Genomic DNA, 22,030 nt, shown 5'->3' with positions numbered 1-22,030 from the left:
GAATTGGCCTCAACAACTTTCTGTGGTAGAGAATTCCACAGGTTCACCACTCTCTGGGTGAAGAAGTTTCTCCTCATCTCGGTCCTAAATGGCTTACCCCTTATTCTTAGACTGTGACCCCTGGTTCTGGACTTCCCCAACATTGGGAACATTCTTCCTGCATCTAACCTGTCTAAACCTGTCAGAATTTTAAACATTTCTATGAGATCCCCTCTCATTCTTCTGAACTCCAGTGAATACAAGCCCAGTTGATCCAGTCTTTCTTGATATGTCAGTCCCGCCATCCCGGGAATCAGTCTGGTGAATCTTCGCTGCACTCCCTCAATAGCAAGAATGTCCTTCCACAAGTTAGGAGAACAAAACTGTACACAATACTCCAGGTGTGGCCTCACCAAGGCCCTGTACAACTGTAGTAACACCTCCCTGACCCTGTACTCAAATCCCCTCGCTATGAAGGCCAACATGCTATTTGCTTTCTTAACCGCCTGCTGTACCTGCATGCCAACCTTCAGTGACTGATGTACCATGACACCCAGGTCTCGTTGCACCTCCCCTTTTCCTAATCTGTCACCATTCAGATAATAGTCTGTCTCTCTGTTTTTACCACCAAAGTGGATAACCTCACATTTATCCACATTATACTTCATCTGCCATGCATTTGCCCTATCCAAGTCACTCTGCAACCTCACTGCATCCTCCTCGCAGCTCACACTGCCACCCAACTTCGTGTCATCTGCAAATTTTGAGATACTACATTTAATCTCCTCGTCTAAATCATTAATGTACAATGTAAACAGCTGGGGCCCCAGCACAGAACCTTGCGGTACCCCACTAGTCACTGCCTGCCATTCTGAAAAGTACCCATTTACTCCTACTCTTTGCTTCCTGTCTGCCAACCAGTTCTCAATCCACGTCAGCACACTACCCCCAGTCCCATGTGCTTTAACTTTGCACATTAATCTCTTGTGTGGGACCTTGTCGAAAGCCTTCTGAAAGTCCAAATACACCACATCAACTGGTTCTCCCTTGTCCACTCTACTGGAAACATCCTCAAAAAATTCCAGAAGATTTGTCCAGCATGATTTCCCTTTCACAAATCCATGCGGACTTGGACCTATCATGTCACCTCTTTCCAAATGCGCTGCTATGACAACCTTAATAATTGATTCCATCATTTTTCTGAAGAATTCTACCATATTATGGTCATTCTTCCCCAAGGGGCCTTGCACAACAAGATTGCTAATTAATCCCCTCTCATTACACAAGACCCAATCTAGGATGGCCTGCTCTCCAGTTCCTCGACATATTGGTCTAAAAGGGCCATAATAAGAAGCCACTTTCATCTTTGTACACAAGTGGTCGGAGTAGTGTGGGAAAGTCCAACACCGAGATATTCAATGCCATCTTCCCACCCAAGTGTCGAAGAGCAATGCTTGTCTACCGTTTACGATGTGTATGTAGCAACTGCAGTGGATACCTCCATTACACAGTACATAGATATTGGCACATCTCGTGCTAAAGGCTTTGGGGTCCAATCCCCAATGTTCACCCATAGCTGCATCAGCTGTTGTGAATGAGAGCTGTCGTCCATGAGGGAGAGACTCGAATCTCTCAATGACCACTGTTCACACAGACGACGCAACATCCTAGAAGTCGCCTTCCAGTAATGATTTGAGGGGAACTGCAGCAATTGGAGGCACTCGTTTCAGCAGCAGTCTGTGACACTATATAACCTTGCACAAGTGATGGTTGGCATCATCCCATACCAAGCCACATTGAAAGTACCAAAGTATCATCTCAACATTGATGCAGTCCCATCAGGATTAGTCACAGATACAGGTAGTGAGCTTTTTGTTTTTGCTGCAACCACTCGCCATTGCTTATCCTTCATTGAAGGAAGCACGTAGAAATAGGACATATCTGAACAGCATGAAGAAGTTTACCGCAGAAGATACAAACGCACAAATTTTAAAACATTTTAAAACTTGTATGCAACTACGCAAATTTTATTAAATTCATTCATTCACTTTTAACTGAATTTTCATCTTTAATGTACCCAGTGCAGTGTTCACACATGTCGGAAATTTACAATCCTGTCTTGCTCCATAATATTCTGATCATTAAAATGAATGAGCATAAAATCATAGGGAGCACACCCCTGAATTTCTGCGATGCAAAACTGGCTCACACAATTGGGAGCAGTAAAGGTGCTTTATATTAATCACTTTATATCTTGCAGTCCATCATTCTTGTGCAGAAAAGCATTAGATGCCCAAAACTAAATATAACAATATATCCAAAACCAAAGAAGTAAAGCAAATAGTTCCATGACTGTAAATATGTCCAATACAAAGTAATGTTACTCACATTCCGAGCACACTGTTGGTTCTGGCCAATTAGCTCCTCACAGACCTATCCCTGTGCCTGCAATGCTGTCTCGCATAGTCTGCCGCTGCCCTCTGTCTGTACTAGTATTTTTCAGCATGTCGTTTAAAGTTGGTAGACCTTTTCTGGAATATTTTTCAAGGCCACCTCCCAGGTATGTCAATGCATCTAAAGCAATGCTTCAATAAAGCAAATGTCTGCTCAGTGGGGGTGGGGGTCTTGGTTCCCCCATGGGCTTTGCTGCTGTTGTGCAGAGGTGTCACTGGCATAGTTGTACCATATTCATGAGGACTGACCCATCCTCCTTCCATTCTCCTTCAGGGTGGTGGTGCATTTCACTGCTTAAGAATAAAAGTTTAATGTGCCCTTCCCTCTGCATCTCCATGAACCATGTATTGTGGTGCTGGTCACTTTCCACTTGTATGGCTGTTCCAGTTTAGGTATAACCACTCGAAGAGATTGGCTGGCTGTGTGTGAAGCCTTATACCTTGTAGACATCCATCTGGAAGATCATTTGTTACCTGTGCTTTCCATCGCCGAGAGCATGCAGAAACCAAGCGCAGGCAGTGGAAATAGCGTGCGGCAAACCAGTCCCACCCACCCTTTCCCTCAATGACTATCTGTCCCACCTGTGACAGGGACTGTGATTCTCGTATTGGACTGTTCAGTCACCTAAGAACTCATATTTTTAGAGTGGAAGCAAGTCGTCCTCGACTCCGAGGGACTGCCTATGATGATGATTTATTGTTGCATTGTATGCATGTAGGTGGGTGATGAAGTGCTGATCCTTTGATATTCCCTGTGAGCCCCTGCAAGGTACTTATAAGATGCTGTGGTGACCTTCACTGTCACTGGTAATGCAGTGAGGATGGTTTACTATTCCTGCATGTTCTCTTGAACCAGATAGTCCACCTTCAAGCACAGCCTCCTTGGCAGAATCTGAGACTCCTTGTGCATTCCTGTATTGTTATTCCCAGATAGCGGACTCTAGCACCGTCTGATCTGGAACAGAATGCACTTTGGCAATCTTTCCAATATGTATAATTATGCATTGTCAACTTTAACAAGCAAAATTTGGCTCTTTCCTAATAGTATATCCTGCTGGTATCCCATTAGTTTATATTCTCATTTTTGTTTAAACATTGGTTGATGGCCATTTCAATTCCATAATGTCCAGACCCAGTAATTAGACAAAAATAAGATTTCAGTTGTGTTGATATTAAAATATTTTGTGGAGGGAATTGTGGAAATAAATCTGGGAATGCAGTAGTCCGCAGGGCCCAAGTTTGGAATTGGGCTTCATAGTACTGGATCATATTCAGTGCATCAGTTGAAATCTGTAGTTGCTTGGTTTGCTACTGTTACCAAGAGGTCGATTTAACGACATGTTCGGTGTCCTTTGAGACGACATTAGTTGTAATCTAAGATCATGTAACAGGATGGGCCACGAAAAGGCTTTCATCATCCACCTGTGGTACAGTCACCGTTCCCAGGTGAGGCTTCAGTAATTGGTATAATGCAGAGCACAAGGTGGCTGGGGAGCAGGTGGTGGCTGGAGGAATGATCTCGAGAACTTTGCTACAGAGCCAATATAAAAAGACCTTCACTGCTCTGAATGGAGGCAAGTAAGGGAAAGAAATGGAATCTAATTTTTCAAGATTCTCTGGGTAGGAAAGTTGTGGAAGGGGACACACGTGACTTCTCGACCAGAATAAGTGAGGAACTGTTGGGCCAATTGCTTACTACTTGGATCTAAAGTACAGAACGAACTTACTATCACTAGAAATGTCAGCAGCAGTCAGGTAATGAACAGAGCCCAGTTTGTGTTCATGTACAGAACTCCGCTTTCCCCACTTGAGCAGGACATATTACTGCAGCTATCTGCTTGCGTCGCTGTTAAACATGGCCCCAATGTTGGAAAACCCATTCCAGTGTAACAGTGGGTTTTTCTGTGTAGTGGCTGCATTTTGTTCCACTTTGGAATAGCTTGAGGGAGTGTATTTTTTTTTTAAAAGACTATTTTCTAATGCTGGCACTCAATTCCTGACAGAGTCTGAAAAGTGAATCAAATGTTTCCTATAATTTCGGATCAATTGCAAACAGTTCCCAGATAGGAACTTGGTTAAATATTGGAGCTGTATGTTTAGCATTAAAGCTTCTGATTAACACTGCAAAGATTTTAACAAATGAATAATGTTCTTAACTTTCATTACAATAATGTAGTGTAAATTTTGGTCTTCCCCAAAGGCGCAGTTTTTCTGGTGAGTAACTAGGCCATGCTGTCCTGCAAGGTCTCTGGTTTAATCCTCAGTTTGTGCTCGGTTAGTTGACCTCGGCCATACTGACTCTAGGGGACACTCCAATTGACCTCAACTCCTTTAGATCAGGGAGGTCAAAATGGGCCAAGCTTCCTGCAACGGTTTGTTAGTGAGCGAGCGAACCCTGCTGAAAATACATGTGTGGACATCTGGGAAGGACGGGATTGGCTCGGCTGTGATGTTTTGATTGTTAAAGATCCTCACTGATAATCGGTGCCAAGGGCTAGAATTTTCCCAGCCTAATGCACTTTTTAACGCAATTTTTTTTATATTGAGTGCTTTTTTGTTCTTAAAATGAAGTAGTCAAAATTCCCCAAACCTTACGCATGGCGTTTTGAAAATATCAACCAAAAACCGGATCGCCCTGGTGCAACGTGGAAAAAAAAAATGCACTGCTTATGTTTGGCCATTCAGCGAACTCCTTTTAGGATGAAAAATAAAACACATGAGAAAATCAGGCGTTGCAGCCTTAGAAATGTCAGTAAAGTAGGAAGACCTGCAAAAAAATGTAAGTTAAAGTTTTTATTAATTCTTTTGCAGCAATTACTTAAGGGTCTTGTCTTGTAAATGTTTTTTGATCTATTTTGTTTTTTGCAATTTTTTTTTTTTGTTTTCTCCCCTCCCAAGGCCTGTATTTTTGGTGTTGATAGACCTTGGGCTAAAGTTGCCGAAATTGCTGTGCAACGTCGATTTTTAAGGACAGGCGTAATTTGTGGCCAAATTTACCCCCTTAAAAAATGGCACAATTTTTATTCTTATTTATTCACTAAAATGACGTTGTTTATCAAATAACGACAGGCTGGGGAATTTCTAGTTCTTGCAAGTGTTCTCATCTGAAGAATGCACATGAGATATTGGACAAACTCTACCTCAGCAAGAAGCTCAGACAGGAAGAAAATTAGTAGGGGGTGGCGGGGTTCGAGTCCAAACCTAAGTATGGGGTCCGTTAGGTTGTGTATGAACAGATCTAAAGGTTTACATTATTAAAAGTACTTACCACCTAGGAATTCAATTGGTGAGATTGTGTTTCTCTTAGCATTTCTGTTTTAGTATCTACCGAGATAATCGAGATGTGAAAGTCAAACTCTGATCAAAATTAGAATTGCTCCGTGTACAAATAAAAACAAAATGGTTGTCTGCTTTTCAAATTGCAACCCTGCTTCATTATTTAACACTGTGTGTGTTAGATGTACAAAGTACATGTCTGAACACTTTAAATACTCCTTCATTTAATTTTAGTTTCGGAACTAATTTGTGATCCCGAGCACTGCTGTCCAGTTAATGAAGCAGTGAAATTGCTGCCTTGACAGTCGAGATGTCCGAGTTCACTTTTCTTAAAGCTGTGCTTTATAGCAAATAATCAAATTGCGAATAGTCTGTTTTTCCTTTTTTTTTAAACAATGTGCTGGCAGTTTGGCTACATGATCAAAATGCAAACAGCTAATTTCAGTAACTAATTATATTCTGCAGTATATACACCATATGTTTCTCAAGACTCGAGGTGCTGCTGTGGCCCATTTCAAATTGCAGTGCTCCCCAGTGTAATGTTGCCTGTTCTATGATTACTATTACCAGCACAATAGTAGGACAGCTGGAGAATTGCCACAACCATTCAATCCAGACTCTCCTATCTCCTTTGCCATGGCAAATGCGCATAGAAACCTAGGTAAAGGTTTTTTGTGTATTGGTCCCAGATTCGCTAACAAACCTTGCAGCAAAGAGATGCTGTGAAACGCCATTCAACATTCTGCAACACCCCTCAGCAGAACAAACTCTAATTAAGGTAATTTTATAGAAAGAAAGACTTGCATTTATATAGCGCCTTTCACGACCACCGGGCGTCCCAAAGCGCTTTACAGCCAATGAAGTACTTTTTTTGAAATGTAGTCACTGTTGTAATGTAGGAAATACAGCAATGTGATAATGACTAGATAATTGTTCTGCTGATTAAGGGATAAATGTTGGCCAGGATACTGGGGATAACTCCCTTGTTCTTCTTCAAAATAGTGCCATTGGATCTTTTGCATACACCGGAAAGGGCAAACTGGGCCTCGGTTTATCGTCTCATCCGAAAGACGGCAGCTCCAACACTGCAGCACTCCCTCAGCACTGCACTGGAGTATCAGCCTAGATTTATGTGCTCGGGTCTCTGGAGCGGAACTGGAATTCTCTACCACAGAAAGTTGTTGAGGCCAGTTCCTTAGATATATTCAAGATGGAATTAGATGTGGCCTTATGGCTAAGGGGATCAGGGGGTATGGAGAGAAGGCGGGAGTGGGGTACTGAAGTTGCATGATCATATTGAATGGCAGTGCAGGCTCGAAGGGGCGAATGGCCTGCTCCTGCATGTATTTTCTATGTTTCTATGAACCCACAATCTCTTTATTCATTTGTGGATGTGAGCGTCGCCGGCAATGTCAGCATTTATTGCCCATCCCTAATTGCCCTCGGGGAGGGGGCGGTGAGCTGCTGCCTTGAGTCTTTGTGACTCCGAGGCGAGAGTGCTGCCAACTGAGCCATAACTGACACTTATGAGGGTCACTCCCAGTATGGAGCCTCTCTAGATGGAAGCACAGGTTGGAGATGGCCATATAACACTACTGGGCTGTCCCTGCAGCCTATGCTTGCGTCTACCCCAGCTTTGGCCAAGTCCAGGCCCTATTTGAAGGTAAACCTGGGTGGCAATTGACTGAGCCAAGAGTGGAACCTTGAAGTATATCCCGTTATGTTATCATAAATGAGAAATTGTGCCTTGTTTGTATGTAGCTTTCTCAGTAATAGAGTAAAACATTGCAGAAATTCCAACTGAGGGGATTTTTTATGCTTTTCTATGGAGCGTTCAGTTATTCATTGTATCTAGTCAGGGAGTGCCAATTAGACCCGCTATCCGGCTAAGTTGACCATATTTCTTATCAGTATGTCTAAACTAATTCTAGAAAACCTATTTACTATCATATTACAAATTCTCAGCTCTTATGAATTTTCTGTTTTATTTTCAACCCAATTGTTGATTTATAAGCTAAATAAACTCGAGTACAATGAAATTTGATGCCGTATCTGAAAGCTCTTCAGCGCTATCTATGGAACTCAAATATAATTTTCCTTAAAACAAGTCTGGACTAGCCTGAAGGACGGTGAAAATTATATATCTGTGATATTAGTCACTCACGTTCCGGGTATACACCGTACAATCCACAAGTAAATCTTCCACCACATGCTCCTAGTTTGGAGCCTTATCCACAGAGTACATACTGAGAAATGGCACGTATGCAGCCATAGTTTTCTGCTCATTATTTTTATTATCCAAAAATCACAGACTGTCCACGTGCAGTTCCCATGACATGTACTTCTGATGGGTGAGGATCTATGCCAAGACCATATGTGTGTTAACGTAACCCTTCAAATGTTTCCTACAACATTTATATAGTAAAATTTGACGGTAGTGGCGGCTTACACTTACAAACAGGGGCAACTAGGTTGGTGAGGCATGGGGTGACGGGATTGATGCAGAATAGGGTATGAGGAGTGGTCAACGTAGGCCTAAAGAGAGCACCAAGATCGTGCAGTTCAGTCTGAGCAAGCAACCAAAGGGAGAGCTGGAATTGCGTTAGGGTGCCGAGTCTTTAGCAGAAGGTGAACAGGGTTGTGTTGGTCTTGCCTATGTTAAAGTGTAGAAAATTCTGGCTTAACCACAATTTGAGCAACCTTTTCCTAGTAATGTCACTCAACATTAATCTCTGCATTGTGTGTTTGGAAAAACAACTTGGAGATAGACATTGAAGAAATCCTGACTATGCCTGATGGCCGACCACATCTTTTGGGTGGGGTTCCAAATTAGATGAGTCTAACTGGCTACCAACATAAATGTCAGTCCAAGAAAGTTAGACTCTTTGGGGCCCGAACTTGGTCGATTCTAAGGCCTGCCCATTTCTCGGCGGTCCCCGGACGGCGCATATCATTTTTCCGCCCGCTGCCGCTGGGGCGAGTCGGGAGCGAGTTTGACCGCAGTTGTGTCGGCGGCAGTGGGTAGCAACAGCAGTAGGTGGTACTTCGACCAAGTTGGGGCCCTCTGTCTCTACAGTGAAATCGCAAGCATGTTTACAAAGAACACGTCTGCTTTTGCTTTTAATGGTAAAATAGCAGGAATCTTCCCATCTTCTTGTTCTGGGTTATCTGGACCTCCTTGACCCCCTCTTCCAGGGTGCCTTTACCCACCCAACCAATCTGTATCTGCATCTACCTTCCTGCCCAACATGTGCTGACGTCTTTGTTCTTGTTACTTGAGCAATTAAATACTGCTCTTGCAGTGATTTTCCCGGGACTACCACTGGGAGGCAGTGCCTTACCTGTGATGTACAAGTTCCTTTAAAGTGAGAGTAGGTTTGTTTCACGTTGCAGGGGGAAGCTGGGATAGCACACCTTCTAGCACTTCTTGACTCTGATTGCAAAGGTAGGAATAAATAACATTCAATATGGAATGGGAGCAACTGGGATAAAGAGTAGCTCGGTTAAAGACACATGTGGTAGATGTCAGATAACAAATAAAAATGTACTTTTTAAGAAGGAGATCATGCATTGTTTTTTTGTACCACTTTCTAATTTTATGTTTACAAATAACCTAGATGGGTTGCAGTGGGTGATGCTTCTCTCCAAGCTTGGTTAAGACACTTTGTTCGGGCAGTGTGTGGGGTTTGCTCCATCGCATCGCTGGTTACACCTGACCGCTGGGTGCTTGATGCTGACACTGGGTGTCTGAATTGAGTGCATTTCATTTCCCAGCGGTAACATCCCTCACCTTATCTCGCACACAAAAAATCCACTAAGAATAGTGTCAGATATGGGATTCGACTCAGTATGTCTGGCCTACAGTGTTGGCTTTAAATCCAAACAAGCTAGTGCTCCCATGGCACCCTGCAGAGGGGTTGGTCTTTTTAAATAATGTTAAGAATTCTCGCATTTACTGTTGCCATATAGAAAAGCAGGGTTAGCTAAACCCATTCTTGCAATGGGGGCAGTGGAAAGCCATATAAAATGCAGGAAACACGATCAAACTCCTAGCTTGTGCCATTTGGGTTCACCCTGTTTAAGGACTGTGATTCACACTGCTTGCTTTGGAGATTGAGAGCTACAAAAAGATCATTACTTCATCAATTTCTGCTGGTGTTGCCCCTCTCCCAATGAACGAGTTAACTGTTTACTCTCTGTGAAAGCACAATCAATTTTGGAAAACTGGTTTTGTGTTACAATGAAGTATGTCTTGCATATAATCATACAGCTCTGAAGGGGGATATTCGGCCCATCGTGCATACTCTTGAAGAAATATCCAATTATTCCCACTCCCCTGCTCTTTCCCTACAGCCCAGTAATATTTCTCCTTTTCAAATATTTATCCAATTCCATTTTGAAAGTTACTATTGAATATTTCTCCTCCTCCCCTCTTTTTTTTTGCCATTTAAGTTAAATCTATGACCTTCGGTTACCTACCCTCCTGAGTGGAAACAGTTTGTCCTTACTTACTCTCTCAATCCTTCATAATATTGAACACCTCTATTAAATCTCCCCTTAATCTTCACTGCTCTAAAGGAGAACAATCCCATTCTCTTAGTCTTCCCATATAACTCGAGTGCCACGCAAGTGCAAAGTGTGAACTGAAAACTTAAGGATTCATGGTGGGGTGGACATATGGCCAAGGCTGAGCGGGATCACCTCTGAGTCACAAGGTTTTAGGTTCAAATCCCACTCCAGTGCCTTGAGCACATAAATCTCGGCTGACACTCCAGTGCAGTGCTGAGGGAGTGCTGCACTGTTGGAGGGGCCATCTTTCAGACGAGACGATAAACCAAGGCCCCGTCTGCTCTCTCAGGTGGACGTAAAAGATCCCATGGCACTATTTTGAAGAGGAGAAGGGGAGTTCCTGGCCAATATTTATCCCACAATCAGCATAACAAAAAACAGATTATCTGGTCATTATCACATTGCTGTTTGTGGGAGCTTACTGTGTGCAGATTGGCTGCCGCATTTCCCACATTACAACAGTGACTACACTCTAAAAGTATTTCATTGGCTGTAAAGCGCTTGGAGACATGAAAGACACTATATAAATGCAAGTGTTATTTTTCTAGTGGGAGGGGAGGGTGGTGCAAATAAATGTCGTGCTGACTTGAACTGGAGGAATAAGCCAGGCTCTTTGGGTGCGTGCGAACGAGCGTGGTGCTGATTCTGTTTTGTCTTCTGCACTTGCAGGTTGTTCGGTGTGACGGGCAATTGTGCCGCATGCAGCAAGCTGATTCCTGCCTTTGAGATGGTCATGAGAGCCAAGGACAATGTTTATCACCTGGACTGTTTTGCTTGTCAGCTCTGTAATCAAAGGTACAGTTTTTGATCAAAAGTCCTCATTGTCAACGGTGCACATGGAAACCCAATTAGTTAAAAGAATGTAACATCTGTTACTCACTGTAAATTCATATCATTTTTCTGAAACCCATCTGCTTTATATTAGATTTTTGACTATAGAAAATGTCGTCCATTAATCACCTCAAAGTCTGCCTTGACTATATAATGTTCCCCCACCCCCAAAAAAAGCAATGAGCATTCTTCAAGCAACTTTAATATGCCAGCGTTAACAGCATGAAGTATTAATTGAAAAATTCACTCTGGTTCGGATGCTTACAGTGGTTAGGTTCTGAATTACCAATAGCATTCATAGGGTTAAACAAATTAATAGTAAAGCATGTTTAAATAGTGATGGAGATACCAGTACTTGCCAAGAAGCCAGCTCTGCACATTAATAGGAAAATTCATTAACGTTTCCACAGCCTTTTGGGGCCTTCCTGCCAACTGAAAGCCCCTGAGGGTAATAATTGTGTTGAAGTCTATAAATATGTAGGATCTAATATAAAATGATACATTGAGGAATGTTTGTTCATTAGCTTGTGGCTGAGGTGTGTATATTAAATTTAATTAATATTTTAGAAAATTAATGAAAACCTGCATTGGCTTTTGATAGGGAAATTATTGTTTTTTGGGGGAAATTTAAATCATTTGACTTTTTAATTTTCTTTAATAGCAGAAAAGTAGCAGCTGAGATGACACCAGGGTCTGTATGTATTACTTGTAACAAGAGTGTTATCCCATAATATTTAACAATATTGAGGGGAATTATTACCCAAGGAAAGTATGGAGCATGAGTTTTAAAATAGCTATCTTGATAGTAGAGCAAAATGGGTAGAATAACAACCTGAACAAAGCCATTGTAATCAGAGGAGTATTGAGCCCCACAGCATGGGTGCAGCAAGAGAGGGTGCCCCTGGACTGCAGAGGACAGGAGGAGAGGGTGTGGCAGGACAATAAGGTGCATGACCCACGCCATAAACTAACCCAGTCAACAGATCTGTCCGATTAGCTTGGTGGTGGAGTAGTGCAAGATGGGGCTCAGATCCAGCATGGGTTTGTGACTGAGTTGCCCCATCTGGGCCATGCAGCTCTCCAAGGGCAGTTAACCATTTTCACTGTCCTGCCAAGGCAGTGGAAGCCACCACTACCTTTAGCTTTTTTTTTTAATGGTGACATGCCAGGCAGCCACAGGGCCATCCCAGGAGTCGATCATTTTGCCGTCTAACACTGCATTTAGGGGATCATTGAAGCCCTGTATTGCCATTTACTCACCTACATATGCTGAAGCAGCTTCTAGCTTTAGCACATTGTTGGCATTCTATTGAGGCTAACATCCCCAGTTTTGAAGCACTGACCACACTCAATCAGCTTCATTGGGCAGGCCACATAGTTCGCATGCCAGATACGAGACTCTCTAAGCAAATGCTTTATACGGAGCTCCTTCATGGTAAACGAGCCAAAGGAGGACAACGGAAACGTTATAAGGACACCCTCAAAGCCTCCCTGGTAAAGTGCGACATCACCACTGACACCTGGGAGACCCTGGCCGCAGACCGCCCGAGGTGGAGAAAGTCCATCCGGGAGGGCATTGAGCTCTTTGAGTCTCGACTCAAGGAGCATGAAGAGGCCAGGTGCAGGCAGCGGAAGGAGCGTGCAACAAACCAGCCCCACCGACCCCTTCCCCCGACGAATGTCTGTCCCACCTGTAACAGGGTCTGTGGCTCTCGTATCGGACTGTTCAGCCATCAAAGAACTCACGTTGGGAGTGGAAGCAAGTCCTCCTCGATTCCGAGGGACTGCTTATGATGATGATTGTATAGAGCATTGTTGTACACAAGGCACACTTTAGGAGGAGAACACAACATGCTTTCATTCAGAGGAAATCAAATACAGCTCTTTGTACGAGAAGGAATGATGAATGGAAGGCCCCTCGGGGATAAGGGCTTCATAGTGCAACCATCGCTGAAACTGCTGCACAACCCCTGGATATGTTGGCCTCGAAAGGAGTGCAGCACAGACTCGCCAGGATGTTACCAGGGCTCCAAGATTTCAATTGTGAGGCGAGATTATGTAACTAGGCTGAGGTTTTTAAGCTCTGAAAGGTATTGACAGGGTAGATAGAGAGAAAGCTTTTCTGCTCGTGGGGGGGGGGGGGGGGGTCAAGGACAAGGACCAGATCATTCAAGGGAGAAGTCAGAAAACAGTTCTTTGTGCAAAGGTAGAAGTGTGGAACTCCCCCACAAAAAACAGTAGGCATTAGCTCAATTAATAAGTTAAAATCTGAGATCAATAGATTTTTGCTAGCCAAGCCATGCTCTCTCACTGAATGATGGAATAGGCTCAAGGGGCTAAATGGCCTCCTCCTGTTCCTATCACAGCACGAAACAGATACAACAGAGCACATGGGGAACTTGAATCATTATTGGGCTAATATTTGAGGTGCTAAAGCAGTGCTACTGATGCCTGTGCTGACCATAGGGATCAAAACCTGTTTTGCAGAGAAGGTTAACGAAGCTATAACTATGCTGCATTATGCACAATATTACCAGGGACTCACTTGCCTGTGTGCTTGAAGGAGAAGCAGTTGCAACATGGGAAACTAGGAGGATGATGGTGGGTGAGGGGTCTCGCTGACTAAATCTTGTGAGCTCTGCTATAGGCTCCTGTTCTTCAGTTTTTGCTAAGAACTGAGTTCACGAATTTGATTTACTTTTGGACTCTTCGGTGCAATAACGAATGACAGACTGCATGTACTTTCCTGATGCAGAAATCCATAAACGTAAAGGAGTTTATACATGTTCCTTATCCACATGCTTCTACTAAGTTTTTGCTGAGGCTGTGGTGGGTGGTTACTGAACCAACTGGTCCTGGAACCTGTATGTGTTACTTCTCCTGAGGCTGAACCAGACTGTTCGCAACCTTGCTGTCATATTTGACCCTAAAATGAGCTTCCGACCACATATCCTTAGCATAACTTAAGACCACCTATTTCCACCTCTGTAACATCGTCAGTCTGCGCCCTTACCCCAGCTCATCCACTGCTGAAATCCTCATCCGTGCCTTTGTTGCCTCTAGACTTGACTATTCCAATATACACCTGGCCTCCCACATTCTACTCTACGTAAACTTGAGGTCATCTAAAACTCGGCGTCCCGTGTCCTAACTCACACCAGGTCCCGTTCACCCATCACCCCTGTGCTCGCTGACCTACATTGGCTCCCGGTTAAGCAATGCATCAATTTTCAAATTCTCATCCTTGTTTTCAAATCCCATCTTTAAAAATGAGAGCAATGCAGGTTAGGCCGGGTAAAGATTTTCTTTGTAGTAAAATTATATATGCAAGTACAACAAATACCCAAGATCCACCAGAATTTTGAGTGGACGTGCTTAACGCGTATCCCAGAGTCAAACTAATAAAGAAAGACTTGCATTTCTATAGCGCCTTTCATGACCACCGGACATCTCAGCGTTTTACAGCCAATGAAGTACTTTTGGAGTGTAGTCACTGTTGTAATGTAGGAAACACAGCAGCCAATTTGCTTACAGCAAGCTCCCACAAACAGCAATATGATAATGACTAGATAATTTGTTTTTGCTACGTTGTTTGAGGGATAAATATTGCCCACACACCGGGGATAACTCTGCTGCTCCTCTTTGAAATAATGCCATGGGATCTTTACATCCACCTGAGAGAGCAGACGAGGCCTCGGTTTAATGTCTCATCTGAAAGACGGCACCTCTGACAGTGCAGCACTCCCTCAGCACTGCACTGGAGTGTCAGCCTAGATTTATGTGCTCAAGTCTCGAGTGGGACCTGAACCCACAACCTTCTGACTCAGAGGCGAGAGTGCTACCCACTGAGCCACAGTTGGCACTGTTTCCAGCGGTGTCCCCATCTGTGCTGGCAAACCTGTCGGGAGATGAGTATGGGGGGATGGAGGTGGAGAGGGAGGTTAAAGCCCTGTTGCTGCAGAGTTGTTGACTTTCATTTGTCATGTGTCATTTTCCAAGACACTTGTAAAAATGACAACAATCCATTGTATTGGAATTCCATTGACGGGCTCTCAATCGACTTGTGTGGCCAGTTAAGGTGCCAGAGTCACTGTGCCGACCCTAGGAATACTGGATACCTAATACATGGAGCAACTGGAGTCCTATGTTGGTGAAGTGATAATGTTGAGGAAATATGATGCATACTGTTATTGCCATCTCATTTAATTACACCCGTCCATTTCCAGTATCCAGTAGCCGTGATGCTGCAGCATTGCAATAGTAACCAAAATGGCTGGAGATTCTTAAGGCCTCACCCTTTCTCTCCCCCCCCCCCCCCACCCGAAAAGTGGAATAACTCAGGAGAAAAATCCTCACTAATGTGTTTTGATTTCATTGCATATGGCATCAAGAGGAAATCTTCCCTCAGGGTGACTTGGCACATTGAAATTCATTCATTTCTCTGTGAGCAGTTTTTTTTCGCAATGATGTATAACAAACATCACTTGACATCATTTCCATATTTGTCTTGTGCAGACCCCCTTTAAGCTCCTTGCAGTACTCAACCCTGAGTTCACATGTTCTGTGACACAATTACTAGGCTTTGTGTGTCGCGTTATCCTATTTGTCTTTTTGCTCAGCATCTCCCTGGCCCAGTCGCAGACACAGGCTTTTAGTATTTGAGATGTTTTGTGCATGTGACAGCTGGATCAACGATATTTGTACATTTTGTGCTGATCTAGTGGCTCAGTAACTTGAGAAACGTGGAAGAATTATTGCAAGTGTGTCCGGATTGGCTGGTTTTCTGTCGATCCTGTTAATTAAATTGTGATACGCATTAGCCATTTTGATTGGTCCTAGAAAGTTATAACAACTAGGACTTGGCTCAATGATAAAACTTTCGTCTGAGTCAGAAGGTCATGGATTTAACCCTTGCCCCCACTCCAGATTGAGTCTATAATTTAGGCTAACATGTAGTGCTGAGGTGCCTTCTTTCAGATTTGACATTGTTGCCCGCTCGGGTGAACGTAAAGATCCCTTGGGAGTTCCCTGCTGGTCTGGCCAATATTATTCCTCAACCAACATCGCTGAAACCGAATATTTGATCACTTCTCTCAGTGATGTTTTGTGGGAGCTTGCTGTGCAGAAATTGGCTGCCACATTTCCCTACATTGCAACAATGACTGCACTCAAAGTACCTCATTTGCTGTGACGTGCTTTGGGACATCACAAGGTCATTAAAGGTACTATATAAATACAAGTTTATTCTTCTCCGAGTTTAAACATCTTTCTCCCCCACCCACCCCCAAAAAAGGGAAGTCAGTGATTTTCGGAGTATGTGCTGGCAATGGGAACCTGCTGCCAATATAATTTTCTGGTGTATAACAAGCAAGCGATCAGCTTCCAGCATGCACTCTGAAAATTGGCTCCTTGACACAAATTTGGCCTTGCTCGATTAGGAGTATTAGACGGAGAATTGAGCTTATTGCATTATAGCCTCATCTCTGACTCGTGGCCTCACTGAATTTGCCCTCGAGTCCCCATTGCTCAGTCGATGAATGCACCACCCAGTATAATACTGCGTCCAGTATGATCTCTGGTATGTGCTGGTTAGTTCAGCCAACGACTCCAGTGCTGCAACTGCCTGGGCTGGGGGAAGGAAATAATCAGCCGCAGCAAGTGCTCCTGAGCGCGACCCATTAACTGTTGGGGAAAGTATGCTGGGGCAAGGTTAGGATTCAGCCCTGCTCCTACAGGCTTGTCTAACTTGCTAACGTTCGCCAGTTAGGCTCAAGCATGAAATTGACGCATAAAAGTTCAGCACTTGGGTGAGGGACTGGATGGGTTGCCTAGTGTTGCTGGAATTGTACTCGAGCACGAGTTGCACCATTCAGGAGAGGAAAATGAGAGCAGTTTTCTTTTTATATTTAAAAAAAAAACGACTGTTTCAGCTCCCTGGTTTAGAGTGAACAGCTAGTGAACATGGAGAAAGGGTTTCAAACAAAGATACTGAGGAGGGATCACAAGGCAATAATTGAATTGTAGTCAGATGATTCTGAGAACAAACGGGTGATTCCTGCTGGCCATCTAAACTCTGAGAACTGCTTTGCAACCACTCTGATCAATCATCTTCTTGTAGGTCATTTTAACTTTCTGTTGGAGGGGAAGGAGGGGGTGGGCTTTTAATTCAGATTGGGGTCTGTTTTGTGCTCAACATTCGCTGTCCATCTGCTCTGTTAGTGTGATGATTCATTCTGGCAGATTAAGGCCGAGAACTCACATCTGCAAGTGTATCAATAATCCACAGTTGAATTCTTGAATGTGTAGTGCATATATAATTGATTAGCATTCCCTCCCTCCCCTGCCAAATTTTCGATTATATTTACTTTGCCTGTTTTACAAGATCACAAGATGAGAGGAAACCATCCCTCCACCAAAAAGTACTGTGGTACACCCTTCCCCGTCCAGTAAGCTCCTGAATGACTCAATGCCCCACTACTGTCCTAGGAGCCTATTCCACTCTGAAGAAAGTATTCCTGATGCCTACATTTGTCTTCACCAGTCTGTACTTATGCTTGTGCTACTCGCCTGCTTTCTCTGAATTCGTGCTTTGTATATGTTTCTATAAAGTCGTACCCCCTGCCCTCCCCCACTGATCTTCTTTCAAGGCTGGTCACGTCCCGTGACTCACCCTTTTGTCTCCCACCCCACCAAGTTTGGCATCATCTGCAAACTTAACTGCATTGCATAGCGATTTTATCTGGTCACTTAACATTCCTGAACCTAACTACAAGGGCTCCCTTGGGCGCTACCACTATTACAACCATGGGACGATATTCTCATGAGTTCACAAAACGTTGGGAAATTGTCCTGCTCTATTTGCAGTGTTGCGAACACGCTGACCAGAAGAAACCTCTCCAGACAGGTGAAGGCAGCAATGGGGCTCAGTTGTGGTGGCACTCGTGGTCGAATGGCTGACCCACACTCACTGTTGAGGCTTGCAAATATTGAATGGCCACCTGAGTGAGATACGGGAAAGTGGGAAAGCTCCCACTGAAAGGCAAGGGAGAGAACTGGAGGGATAAGGAAAAGAGCTATTCGTGGATTAAGCAGAAGTTATGAAAAAATGTATTGATGTTGCACGGGTGGTGAAGGGGACGGTGTTGTAAAGCCCTCAATGATGGGTCTTCTATCTAATCTCTACATAGCAGGGAATTGAATGACCTCTTCTCTTCCCTTCACCCATTTCAAAACTGAAGGTTCAAGTCTATCAGTTTTTGTTTTGTTCAGCCTGCATTCTACAAAGCAATTCTTTCAAGAATATTCTGCTAAAATTTTGAATTAAATAAATCTTCATTAAAAATATGTATAACCACAGGAAGTAATATTTACAACTTTGAGCAATACCAAGCTGTTCAAATGTCACAATTAAAATGTCACCGTTGAAAAGGCTGAGCCTCCTATTTACCGCAGTTACAGACTGTATTAGAAAATATTGTTTGGTTGTTTCCTCTTCTCAAATCAATTAAGGGAAAAATATTAAACCCGTTGGATTGAGCTGAGATTGAGTATATAGATTGTCCAGTATAGATTGTCCAGTACATGTCTGTATAAATGTCTCTATAAGGCTACTAATGTCACATTGTGAGGACTGAAAAACATTGAATGAGTTTTGAATTAAATTTGATCATTTTAACATCAAACGATTTTTGGAGATGGACTGAGCACATCATAGCCTACATGATGCATTTAATATAAATTGGGCAGACCAAAACTAGGGGCTATAAATATAAGAGTCACCAATAAATCCAGTACGGAATTCATGAGAAACCTCTTTACCCAGAGAGTGGTTAGAATGTGGAACTCATTACTGCAGGGGGTAGTTGAAGTAATTTAAGGGATAGCTGGTTATATGTGGGGGGGGACACAGCATGTTTCTATGCTGTACATTCTATGTAATTGTGAGAGACTTTTTTTCACTTGTACATTTTTCAAGGCCATATATTATAGATCTGAAAATATTGAATTAAAAGTGGTGTTTGCAAGTGGAAGTACCACAGGGCCCATCAAACTTTTATGAAATTTAAACTGCAAAGTAGGAAGTTTCGCGCTTACAAAGGAAAAAAAAATGGACTTTGTTTTAAAAAGACAAAATCTCTTGCTATTCCGTTGTTCCATCTTCTGTAATCAATGTGGCTGTACTGGAGTAAATTCAGAAACCTGTTGGATTGAGGAGGGCCTAGGCTTGCAATTTGTCTGGGATTAATATCCGTGAAAAGCTTCTAATTCAACACTTTAGGATCACAGAACATTGATGCATTGCTTTCAATATTAAATCTAATCTGTTTAGCATCATTACCAGAGGGAATTCTGGCAGTACATTGGAGCATCATCAGTAAACAGCTTTTTAAACAACAAAGCCTGCAATCCAGGGTCACTGGGTTGCTATATGTAATTATGCAGAGTTTTACTGGGTTTGGTAGAGCAGGCATAAGAGCTTCTGAAGGTTAAATTGATATGGTCAAAAACACTGCAATTTGCTTAAAAGCCTACAGTTGAGAACTTTTTTTGTACTTACTCGAGTTATATATACATATTAGGCATAAATGGTTTTTTTTCCATCAGCAAATTGGAACCCACACCTGACAGGTACTGTCAAATGAGCCAAATGTCTAATTCAATGAAGTAGGCTCTCAAACTATAATAGAAATGTACAGTCGGATTATACACTAATACCTTTTATTTCTATTTAAGGACTCTCTCTGTTTATATATTCACCACCTCATGTGTTTTTTTCCCTCTTATCTGTTCAGGTTTTGTGTTGGAGATAAATTTTTCCTCAAGAACAACATGATTCTGTGCCAGACAGACTATGAGGAAGGTTTGATGAAAGAAGGCTACACATCCCAGGTTCGCTGATCCCACGGCCACTTCTGTCAAATTAGTTTTAAGCACTAAATTCTGTATCATTTACTTAACATGTAAATATGAATTGAAACAGGAACTAAATAGAATAGACATGCAGTATCCCGAGCTGGTGGCTATGTTTGGATTAAAGGTTGGAAAAAAACAATATATCGTCATTTTGTTCCTGTTCTAAGTTGAATGTCTCTTAGACCTACTGTACATATTGAGCTTTGTCATGAGGGAAGCCTTTCCCTTTTTTCTTGTTTGCTGCTTACAGTTTATCATTTTGTTTGTGTCATTTGGCATGAGATGTTTATTTTGGATGACTCTTGTACATATTATATTGTAATATTTGAAACACAAATGTAATACAGTTTTATTGTGTTAACATTTGTGTTCATTCCTTTGTTTCTTGGTACTGTTGCATTTAGTACAATCAGTGTTCAGATTTATTGTATAATTAATTATGCTTTCTGTATTCTATTAACTATTTTAACTGAGCTGTAACTTTCTATTAAAATAATCAAACCGCAATTCTATGCACTTTAATTTGTCTGCCAATACAATGTTTAAAATCTGGAGACCTAGGAGTAGCCAAATATATAACCTCTTCGCACCTAGAGGTTGGCATTACAAATTACCATTAACTTTGCCAGCGACTCTGATACAAATGCTTTGTCTACCAGTTGAGAAATCCGTTTGTCCAATAAACAATTTTACACCATGGTTTTGTGGGGCATGTTGTGGAACATGAAGTTTTTTTTTTCCCTTCTTCAAAACTGGAATGAGTTCATTTTTCTGTTCCTTGCACATGTTTTAATAGTGTCACCCAGACTGCACACATCTAGATCTAAAGAGCTCACATTTCTGAAAAGTTACTGTGGTAAGAAATATTTTAACCTCCAAAGGGTTTGAAGAATGGAAGCTTGTAGTTTTTTTTACTCTTTTGATGTACCTCAGTAATGACTAGCAGCTGAATGACTGACTATTATCTGCAATTTGGCAGTCTTTAACACACAGTAAATGGCTCTGAAGCATTAGTCAACTTTATTCTGTTTCCTTGATAACGGGGATCTTGAATAGAACTGCAAATGCGCACTTTTTAAAAAGGTATATATCACACAAAACAAATTAACCTGTAGGAACCGCTCAACATGGATGTAGATGATTAATGTATTTTTAAAAATCTACAGTCATACATCAGGTTTGAAAGGGACCATACATCTGGACTGCAAATTGGGTTCACTAAAACATGTATGGGGTGCTATAAAAAGCTTTGGGTATTGGTTGCACATTTAAATAAATTAGGTTTCGGGTTGTTTCATTTAGTTTGACTCCACAATCAGTAATGCGAAGGACCACCTACCAACATCTGAAATCCTGATTACCATTGAAATACAAATTTGTTCCAGACTACTGTTAGAACCCTATATGTTCTACAGAATAGAACTTGTATCTGCTGCTCTACATAATATTTTCAGAGAAAATATTTTTCATGTCATCTTAAAAAAAAAACTATGGAATCTTCAATGTTTCCATTTGTGCTCTTCAGTGTAAGCTATTTACTTTATGTTGTATTGTTTGAAAAGGTCAGTTTTACAACATGAAAACATTGCTGAGTCTCAGTGAGTAGTGTTGGGGGCTAAGCATGTGTTATTTAAACTGTGAAACTTTGCTTTTACCCAGCTCAGGTGGCTAGGTGGAACATTTCCCCATCCAACAAACATAAGAATTAGGAGCAGGTGTAGGCCATTCGGCCCTCGAGCCTGCTCCACCATTCAATGAGATCATGGCTGGTCTTTTACCTCAACACCGTTTGCCTGCACTTTCCCCATATCCCTTGATTCCCTTAATATCCAAAAATCTATCCATCTCTGTCTTGAATATGCTCAACGACGGAGCTTCTACAGCCCTCTGGGGTAGAGAATTCCAAAGATTCACAACCTGTTGAATGAAGAAATTTCTCCTCATCTCATTCCTTATTCTGAGACTGTGACCCCTGGTTCTAGACTCCCGAGCCAGGGGAAAAATCCTCC

The 22,030-nt window shown here is 42.4% G+C and overlaps 1 protein-coding gene across 6 annotated transcripts in view; it reads left to right on the top strand.

Moving 5' to 3' along the window:
- The window catches only part of lmo3 (LIM domain only 3), an 80,276-nt gene extending 59,853 nt beyond the window's left edge, over positions 1-20,423 (top strand). For all 6 annotated transcript variants that reach the window (XM_070896672.1, XM_070896673.1, XM_070896671.1 and 3 more), the window contains exons 3-4: positions 10,947-11,072; positions 19,901-20,423. In XM_070896672.1, coding sequence (XP_070752773.1) covers positions 10,947-11,072; positions 19,901-20,006 — 232 coding nt within the window. In that variant the 3' untranslated portion in view covers positions 20,007-20,423. The remainder of the gene's footprint in view (positions 1-10,946; positions 11,073-19,900) is intronic.
- Positions 20,424-22,030: the final 1,607 nt, after the last annotated feature.

The sequence above is a fragment of the Pristiophorus japonicus genome, chromosome 13 (assembly GCF_044704955.1).
Source record: "Pristiophorus japonicus isolate sPriJap1 chromosome 13, sPriJap1.hap1, whole genome shotgun sequence".
Classification (NCBI taxonomy): domain Eukaryota; kingdom Metazoa; phylum Chordata; class Chondrichthyes; family Pristiophoridae; genus Pristiophorus; species Pristiophorus japonicus.
This window is presented reverse-complemented; position numbering and strand designations above follow the sequence as displayed.